This window comes from Quercus robur, chromosome 3, assembly GCF_932294415.1.
Source record: "Quercus robur chromosome 3, dhQueRobu3.1, whole genome shotgun sequence".
Taxonomy (NCBI): Eukaryota; Viridiplantae; Streptophyta; class Magnoliopsida; order Fagales; family Fagaceae; genus Quercus; species Quercus robur.
Window position 1 is genome coordinate 44,777,367 of NC_065536.1, and position 10,518 is coordinate 44,787,884.

The 10,518-nt window shown below is 33.9% G+C and overlaps 1 protein-coding gene across 4 annotated transcripts; it reads right to left on the minus strand.

The window, feature by feature from the left end:
• Positions 1-1,939: 1,939 nt before the first annotated feature.
• On the minus strand, positions 1,940-8,179 carry LOC126718040 (potassium transporter 5). 4 transcript variants are annotated; one of them, XM_050420063.1, is made up of 9 exons: positions 7,955-8,179; positions 7,416-7,638; positions 6,435-6,683; positions 6,304-6,342; positions 5,899-6,159; positions 5,363-5,415; positions 3,711-3,825; positions 3,346-3,600; positions 1,940-3,168 (listed from the first exon to the last, which is right to left on the minus strand). In XM_050420063.1, exons 1-9 carry the CDS (start codon positions 8,129-8,131, stop codon positions 2,105-2,107), a joined length of 2,436 nt encoding a protein of 811 aa, XP_050276020.1. In that variant the 5' UTR covers positions 8,132-8,179; the 3' UTR covers positions 1,940-2,104. The 4 variants fall into 4 exon arrangements, with proteins under 4 accessions (XP_050276020.1, XP_050276023.1, XP_050276021.1 ...); XM_050420066.1 differs by having other exon boundaries at positions 7,416-7,861; positions 7,955-8,101; XM_050420064.1 differs by lacking the exon at positions 7,416-7,638 and having other exon boundaries at positions 7,955-8,178.
• Positions 8,180-10,518: the final 2,339 nt, after the last annotated feature.

Below are 10,518 nucleotides of genomic sequence, written 5' to 3' on the forward strand. Positions count from 1 at the left end.
GTCCATTACTTGTTGGAGATCAGCCCCTAGACCATGGCGGGGGGGATTTGGCCTGAAGCCGGAAGCCCCTAGAGCTGTCCGCGCTGTTGACACTGCAGGGCGTAGCCCCTAGCAAAAATTCGGGTTGGAGCAACGCCGGCATGTCGCCGGAGATGGAGGGAATCCCACAAACCTCAGCTGGCTAGAGAGTTGACTCAAACACCTCCTACGCCAACGCGCAAGCCTTCCCACAGACGGCGCCAATTGTAAGGACACAAAATCTTCAACGGCCCAGCGACGATGTTGGGCTCGCACGCGGAAAGTCCCTCACAATAGTATTTGTAGAGAGTGGGCTTGAAAGGCCAGCGTTGGATCACAGGGCGACGTTTCGAGACGGACTGTAGGTGAGCCAATATGAGAAAGAGCTTTGGGCTGGATACTCAGACCCTTCGATCTTGTATCTAGGAGGATTTGGCTCCTCGGATCGTGTTCAAGGAGCGGTGGTGTTGTCCCTGGTTACCCGTCGGCGGGTTTTTATGTAGTGTCCGGTGTACATTATCCTGGCATTTTCTTTCATCAATGTCTTTCTCAAGAAGCTAGATGGGAAGAGACCCCCCCTTTCTTTGGTCACATAACATTCTCTTTTATACTAGTCTACGTTTGTTGTCCTTCGTCCACGTGTAGGGTCGATCTTTCTAGGACAGCTATCTGTCCCATCAGTCTAATCCCAAAGATCGCTAGAGATGATCCATAAAGCCTAAGATCCCGGCCCTGTTAGGGGCCCTGTTAGGGGCAGTGTCATGTCAGGGAAGGGTATTAAAGACAACTTCCCTAGGATATTTTCTGATCTTTCCAACTTACTCGTATTCCATTTCTATCCATGAGGTTTTGGACCTGCCGAGGACGAAACCGTCCTCGGCTATGTCTTCGGGCTACTTTTTATGTATCCTAGTTTCGAGCTTGGGCCCTGGTCTCCTTCCGTTTAAGACCGGTGGGCTTCCCACAAGCGTGTGGGCCGGACCCATAAACTATTGGACCCCACAATATATATATATTCTTTCTTGCAACTCTACTTTAGGTCGATGAATTTTGGTGGTATGTTTTGTGAGTTTCTCATCATATATACTCTCTCTCCTTTGTATATTTTTGGTTTGAGTTAATTCTAAGATATTTTGGAAGTGAGAATTTAACAATTTTATTTACTTGAATTTAAGAAAAATATTATATGTTAAATCTTTAAAAATAAAAAGGAGAGAAAAGATAAATAATTTAATGATATGGAGGATGTGGTTGAATTTAAATGATGAATAAAATAGGATGAGAAGAAGAAAATATAAAAATAAAGATATAATAATAAATATCGAATTATCCAAATCATGTTATGTGATAGAATAATATTATATTCTTATATACCATTTTTAATTCTTTATAATAGAATAGGATAACATTTTATTAACAATCAAAGAGAACAAAAGAATTTATTATACACTATTTTTAATTCTTTATATTGCAATAGGATAACATTTAACAATCAAAGAGAACAATTGTAATATTTGAATGTGCCTATAATTTATTTGAGTAATATCAATTGTAAATTTGTGATGAGATTTGATTAAAATGACAATCTCCTTAAGAGAATGAGAAAATTAAATAATTAATTTGAAACTAAAAAAAAAAGAATAATATCAATTAAACACACCCAATTTTTTCCCCAAAGAAAAAAACTCAAAATAATAGAATGATATATTTATAGAGACAGGGAAATGGAAAATACTTTTAGAAATTATTCAATTTTTAAGGAAAACAAATTATTTTCAATAAATTTTAGAGAATTAATTTATTATTTGCCTGCGTGCTTGTTAATTTATTTTACCTATATTATTAGTCTAAATTCTTCTGGTGTTAATTTATTGTCTTTATTGCTTGGTTTGAATTGTACTGATGCGATTGCACAACAAAATTTGAGTCCCATAAAACATTCTCCATTATAACTTGAGAAATCAAACTAGATATTTTACATATTTTCATATTGAGAAGCAGACTATCATGTTTCCATCTTAAACGAGATTCAAGCCAAACTGTCTATGCACAACATATTTATTTGATATTACAAAGATTCAGAAACTCATATATCATATGTCATTCCAACCCTGACAAGCCTACCATGTGGAATCTCCAGTACTTTCTCCCCTTGCCTAAAATTTTTCCTCAAGAAATTATAGGCATAGTTAACTACTATCTTCTTCAACAAGGAGGATTCATGTTCTGCTACCACGTCTACTTCTCCAAGAAGATAAACCACACCATTCTCCATCGCTTTCTGTACAAACACAATCTCTTCTTCAACTCCCTGGATGGGAACAGAGATAATTCGATTAGAAGAATTTGTCGAGTTAACAGCATTGATTGATTGAATGGAGTTAGAACTTGATGAAATACGAGATGGATTAGGCTGTTGCACTGCTTCCTCAGTGTGAATAGTTGATCCTTTTGTTTTTCCATCTTTCTCCAATAGAGAGGAATGCTGGAGGTTCACCGGCTCAGCCATTTGTTCAGTGGTCACTCCTTGAAGCTTGAAGTGCTCAAGTTGGATGAATTCTTTCAACTGTTCCACTAATTGCCGCTCAAATTCCTTGGCTTCTTCAATCACATCATTATAGCCATACCTCACAACACAGCGGAACATTCGATAGTCTCTTGGTTCAACATTTCGAAATAGAAACCTCTCTTCCATTGCAACTTTGCTAATTGGAATGGACTTAATTGAGACAAACACTAAAACAGAATGGATGGAGGGTATATTAGAGACAAAATGAGGAAATATTGGAGGTATGCCCTGTACAAGCTCAGAGTAAAGGAATGCTATTCCTGGTACCCGGTTAATATTTGGTTTGGTAGCCAATTCTTTTATGAAATCATTAGAAACCTTATTCTTGAGCTCGAACATATATCTTTGTTTGTGTACATAATGCCAAATCCCCATAATTGTCATTAGGACAAAGGCAAAGACTAACGGAAGGAAGCCACCTTGTATGAACTTGTATAGGACAGATGATAGATATATTCCCTCTATTGAACCGAACACTACAAGGAAGAGAGCAATCCACCATATGCTTGTCTTCCAAACAACTAGCATTATTATTGTAAGCAAACCTGTTGTAATTAACATTACAGTCACCACAGCAATTCCTGCAATAAAGATGGAAAATAGCTTATAATCATTATTGTTGATGCTGTAAACTTGTAATTATTTTTACTTGTGCTATTATGCAATAAAATTGCTCCTTTGACTGCTCCAATAGGACATGGAACATTTATATCCTCAATTGCCTAATACATGGTCAAATTGAAGTTTTTCAAGCTTACCGTATGCATTGCCGATCTTATCAGTAGTCTTGAAGGCCAGTGTGACTACAACACAAGCAATCATGAGAGCGTAGTTGGCCTCAGGGATGTAAACTTGACCCCCATACTTTGAAGAGGTATGAATGACCTTGACCCTAGGAAAGCAACCTAAACTTTGCGATTGAGAGAGAATTGCAAATGTCCCAGATATCATAGCTTGACTGGCAATAATGGCAGCAGCTACAGCCACAACGAATGTTGGCCAATATATTGGTCCTGCATAAAAGTTAACTTAGCAGTTACTTGCTCAAGCAAAACAGATGTAGTTACATCAAGAACCTTTCTAAGAGTGGAGTCACCTCTTCCTTGTTGTCAACAAAACTAACCTGGTATGGAGTCGTAGAACGTATTAGACACATTCTCTGGGAATTTCCTGAGGTACGCTGCTTGTCCACAATATTGAGATATTACTGCAGGAAACGTAATGCAAGAGAAACTGATCTGCAATACAAGGTGAAAGATTAATAATCCTGCTGATCATAATTAGCTTATTCAGTAAAATGGTTCTTGAGAGAGAGAGAGGGACTCCAATCCAAAAACATAGCCCAACCAAAATGGAAAAAAAGACAAATAGGTATGACATGTGGAATCTAAAAACAAACAAATAGGACTCTCATAACATGTAAATTAAAGCATTTAACCTAAAAGTTTAAGATATAGATGTAATGAATGTGGATTTTCTGCTATTGAAATAAATCAATTTTACCTTTCGAATTAAATGTTACAAATCTGAAAATATATCAAGTGATATGCCATTTATAATATGAGTAGTGCTAGGACTACTATAAGTCTATAAGTTTCACTAAATTAAGACAATTCAAATATTCCCCCTAAAAAAAAAAAGACAATTCAAATATTCATTTATGAGATAGTTGAAGATCATTCACATTAATTGTTACATTAATTTGTAAACTTTATTTAGTAAAACTTTTATAATACATTTAGCATTTTCCTTATAATATTAAATGACGTGACATTTTTTACGTTTTATTTTGCAATGAATTTTATAGAAAGACCTAACTTAAACAAAAACCCATATAAAATCCCAAACCCAATCAATTATGAATTCTCTAACGGGGTTTCATACTCCACTGGGTTCTTTCCGTATGTCTCAAAAATTATTTTTAGCTTTCAAAATATATTTTTAAATAAAATAAACCACAGGATCAAGGTGAATTCCAAAAGAAAAAAATTGAATTATAAATTATACTCTCGAAGTTTAGGATCATTTTAATTTACCAATCAAGTTTAAAATGATGGATTTTGAACCCAAACGTTATATAGTATTTTTTATTAGAGTCTTCCTGTCTATGTCCCCTTAATGATTTGATCATTATGACAATTTGCAATTATAATATGCCAATTTATTCAAAAAATACATATATAAGCAAAGTGATATAAGCCAACACTAGAAATACACATCAACTTGTGTGTCTAGCTACACATCAGCTACACATTAATTTGTAGTTGTACTTTGATAATGTAATGTATTATAAACTCGGTTTAAAACACTAATATTACTATTTTCGTGTGTGCTCTAATAAGTATTACTGTTTACTAAAAAATAAAATAGGGATATTTATTTCACATTGGTTGTGCGTATCTAGTGTCTGCTGTACTCTGGTTATGTAATGTATTATAAACCTGGTTTAAAACATTAATATTGTTATTTTTGTGTGCGTTCTAATAAGTATTACTGTTTATTTTATAAATAAATAAATAAATAATAAATAAATAAAAAATAAAATAAACCTTGTCTAACTTTAGTTGGCATTTAATAGCCAGCTCATTAATTAATGGGTATGGGCCGAAGAAGTTTATTCAAAGCATTGTTTACCGCTCTCTTTAAAAAAATTATTTAGTGTTAGGGTCAAAAATTAAAATTAAATTAGGAGTCAAAATCAAAATCACCATAAATTTGAAAGTGCAATTCACAGTTTAATAGAAAGAGAAATGGAAAGATTATTGTATAGCTTACTTGGACTGCTCGAACGTTGAAGTGACCCAAATCAGCAAACATGGCCTCGGTCCCTGGTTTTGTCCCCAGTCAAAATAGAAAACCAAAGGTAAAACAATCCAAAAAAAAAAGAAAAAAAAAAGAAAAAGAAAAAGAAAGTAGAAATATAAAGAACACTAAAGATTATAGTTTAGGGTAATTATAGATTCAAATTGTAATAGCAAATGTGTACAACGTATCTAGGTAAAAAATTGTACACTTTTTGTAAATGCGTATAATATTGTACCCATTTTTTTTAATTTATAGTGTAAATTTTATATTAGTAGCACAATATAAACTAATAATTTCCTTTAGTTTATAGGGTTTAATTAATGTATGCCTTACCACATTAACCATCTATTTTAGAAAATATTTTATGGAAAATAGAAAAAGTTGTAAAAAAAGTTTATTATTATTATTTTTTTTATAATAAATTTTCTTTTCTAAAATGAGTTACTGATATATACATATATACTCTCAGGACAAACATTAGTAAGACACTACTTTATATCTCTCACCTGTTACGCATAGAAGAACCCCACCAAGGGAAATCCATCCTCGTTTACCATTTCTTTTGAAGTACTTTACGATATATGCTGGATTGAAAGCACGTAATACCCCAAGGTCATATTTGAATAAGTTGTAGAGACCAATGCCACTGATGAACAAAAACCACACAAAGATGATAGGAGCAAACGAAAAGCCCACTTTATCAGTGCCAAATCGTTGAACAGAAAAGAGTAGGATCAAGATTGCTACTGAAACCCCCACAACAGCACCTGGATGAATATTTAACACATCAGAGGTATTCCTAGTTATGGTGGCAAAATGATTGACTGCCTATATTTGAAGCATTATCTACTTTCTATTTTATTGGGTTCTCTTAGAATCAAGTACACTAAAATCTAGTGCAAACATAATACCTGTGCCTAGAGAGTGTATCCCACTCACCGCAGAAAGAACTGCAGCAAAGACCAATCATTGTGAAATGTTAACAGATAAGCCTTGTACTGTTTCACTATGTCAAAAAATTTGTGACAAAGCAGAAACTGACCTGAAATGGATGGAGTAAGAATCCCATCTCCAATTACCATGGAAGTTCCCATGATGGTAACAAGGAAAAGTACAGTTTGTGCACTTTTGCTTTTCTCAAGCATCTCCCTGATCTTATGAGCTCGTCTCGACTGGTTGGATGGCAATTCAAGTCTATAGTGAGATAGCTCCCTGTCCTCTGGCTCTTGATTTGGTACTAAACTCACCCTTGCATAACGGCGTATCAAAGAATAGAGTGCAAATGTTCCACCTACAAATTACATTAGATTTTCAGGGCACTGAACCAAATAGAACAATGGAAGGTTATCACTACATCAGTTATGCATGGAATGTGCGCTACTTAGCACCTAGAGAATTGAAAGTACTTTGTCAGGCTTATGCAATTACCATTAATATTACCTTATGTTATAATGCATTCATAGACGACAAAAATACCTTAAAAGGTTTTTGCTAGGTAAATAGGGGAGGGGACTGGTGGAATTTGAATCTCAGTACCCAAGCACAATAAGAGGTGCTAGAATCATCTAGGGAAGTACTTTGTCAGGCTTTTGTAATTACCTTAAGTTATAATGCATTCATAGACTACAAAAATGCCTTACAAATTTTTTGCTAGGTAAATAGGGGACGGGACTGGTGGAATTTGAATCTCAATACCCAAGCACAATAAGAGGTGTTAGAATCATCGAATTTGTAGGTAAATAGAGAGCGAAAAAACTTACATACTCTCGGAACTATGCTTTGGATACTCACAAAGAGAGTGGGACCCACCTTGGGACTCATCTTGTTGTGAAAACCCAAAGCACTATTTTGGGAGTGGGTAAAAATTACCCCAATAGAGAGAGGGGAATGGTGGAATTTGAACCCTAATGTCCAAGCACCACAAGAGGTGTTGGAATCATTGGACTATCCATCGAAACACAAAGTATCTTATGTGTTAATAAGACAGAGAATCCAAATTAAGGAAACATAATCCATTTCTTACCATCACCATTGTCATTGGCCCACAAGACGATAAAGACATACTTTATCATGGGTATGAGCACAATGGTGTAGATGATGAGAGACAACACCCCAATAACGTCTTCTTGATCATTAATACTATTGGGGAAAGTGCTTGAGTACACATAAAGCGGTGAAGTCCCTATGTCCCCATATATCACCCCTATGCTCTGAAATGCTAAACTTAATGTACTCTGCCAATTCACCTGCTCCACACCCAAAAAATACGAGAAATTATATAGTTCTCTAGTGGACCACGTTACTTGTCTACTATTTCATTAAAAGGCTTCTACTTGTTTAAAATTACTGAATCAGTAATCAATTTCTGTTTTTTTTTTTTTTTTAAAAAAAAATTTAACTCAACCATTTTAAACAAGTGGAAGCCTTTTAATGGAATAATAGACCACGTCACTTGTCCACCATGTGAACCTTATAATTTCTCCAAAATACGAGTAAGTCACAACTTATTAGTTAAGTATACCATAAATCAAAACAATCAAAGTAGTGCCATCAGTGAGAAACCTTGGAGGCATGGTTTTGAAAGGATGAAACTCTTCCAGCCTCTATATTCAAAGAGTCTACCCGGCGCAGCTTTGCCCATGATAGCTTTCGCTCTTTCATGTTCTTTTCCTCAACTGTTATTTCTGTTCCTTCGTTCATCTCAGTTTCTCTAGTCTCCACCACTTTCTCTGCCATCATTTGCCACTGTTTTTGTTTCTCCAGTGATGGCTTTCTTTGTTACCTATGCCTTGCTACCGGATTTATAAGCACAAAAGTCATACATGCAAGGGCGATATTTATTTGTTTTGACTTTTTTTATTTTTTTTTATAGTAGTATTTAAATTTTTTAATGCATTTTGTTAAAGTTATAAATTCAACGTCGGTGGAACATGCTAGCAAACGCAATAAATCAGTCTCTTATCCAAATCTCGTTTTCACTCTTGCAAATATAAGTAATTGAATTTTTAAAATAAGATTTAAGGTAATATTATATATATATATATATATATATATATATATTGCTTCCCAAACTTTGTTTCAAAATCTTGCTTATATATTAAAATGACTGATCACTTTAGTGCATTTACCCTCAAAATTGTTTCAAATTAAAATTTATTATTGTAATTTGATTAATGAAAAATGCTACAGGCGGCGAATGTAATTTATGGTACATCATAGGTTTCACATCATCAAAATAATTTTAGTTTCATGAACTCTATTTGTTAAGTTAGCATTTTTCATCCATATGACAAGTATGATTACTTTTTTTTTAAAAATATTTTTTAAATTAGTTTAACACTTTGAACAAATGTCAAAGATTAAAATTTTAAGTTAAAATACCTAATCTAACCTTGTAGCTGAATTAGTACCTCCACATGTACAAAGAATTTGGAGATTTAGAGGAAAAAGAGTTCGAGCAAGTTAACAGAATATTGTAATTATCTCTTAAAAATAAATAATAAAAACCTTATTTCAATCAAGCTCTGCCTACAATAAAGTTTGTCTTTCAAAGTAAAATGTTGACCTGTGGAGGTAGATTTACTTTACCTTTTCTTATTGGAAAAGTTTTATTCCTTGTTTCTTGGACAAAATGGGTTTTTGCCCTTTTCGGGCAAATTAATTAGCTTTATACCTCATTTTCCAAACTAAGTAGGGAAATGTCTATCTTTTAAAACTCGATTTATGATAAATCGAGTTAAGCCTTATAGTAACGTTTTAAGAAGCCTATAGTGACCTTTTTAAGACCTATAGTGACGTTTTTTAACTCGACCTCAATGAAATCGAGTTATAGATAAAAAAAATTACCTATAACTCAATTTCATTGAAGTCGAGTTAAAAAACGTCACTATAGGTTTTAAAAACGTCACTATAGGCTCATTAAAACGCCACTATAGGATTTCAGAAAGAGGGGCATTTTTCTACTTAGTTTGAGAAATGGGTATAAAGCTAATTAATTTCCCCAAAAATGGCAAAAGCCCATTTTATCCCTTGTTTCTTTCTTTCTTGTTTTAAAATCTATTGCCGTGTTTCCAAGTACCATTCTCAGGTCTCAATCATTGGAGACGTGTTAACTAGTCATATCCTTGGCATATTTTAATATCTATATGAATTTTGTCCAATTGGAATAGGTTAGTATTATTTTTTTGTTTCTTTTTTGATATATAATTATGTTCCAAGTAGTACTGTCATTTATTATAGTTTGTTTATTTTCAGATTCGAATGGAGCAACCTTTTAATCCAAGGGAAATATTTTAATTAGTGTTGAGAAGGTAACAAACTTCAGAACTTTTGACCGAGGGTTAAGAAAAACCACTCAACCAGGCCAAGGCAACAGAAGGTTTAGATAACCTAAGATTTAAGCTTCTTAGATTCTGGCAAAGAGATTATTCCTTTGACATGGATAAAATTGTGCGGAAACTTAAAATATGACCATTTTACGAATTAAAATTCCAGTACATATGAACATAACCTTTATATTTCATAAATTTTAAACAAAACCTCCTAAGGCCACACAAGTGTGCGTGCGCATGTGCGTGGTAGGAGTGAGAATAAGTATAGAAGTAAACAAAGATGGAGTGAATCAGAGTATGCACAATAAGCTCAGCACAAACCCTATTTTTTCCTAATTTTAGTGAGTAATACTCATTTTTCAATTTTCATATTAATAACTCTAGAGATACAACATTTTTTACAAATTTATGGTAGATTACAAAGCATCATAAGTGATGAACTTGTGTGAAACTTAACTAATATAATATGCTATCTCAACTATTTTGAAAATTTTTAGTACGTAGCATTATATATACACACACGTACATACTAGGGTTCATATCTCTATTCCCCATTATTGTAACTAAGTTGAAAAAACATGGAGCTTGGATCTCTTATCGAGTTAAAAAACAAATAAATTCTTAAAAGAATAGTGGGGTTGAACGGTAAGGAATTTAATATGAATGTATCGTTATAATTGGTGGGTTACCGTGTCCTCAAAGAAAGATGTCATTATATAATCTGTCACGCTCTAGGAAGAAGTGGGGATCCATATTTATTAATTGAGGTTCCGATCGAGAGAAGTCGTTGCCAGA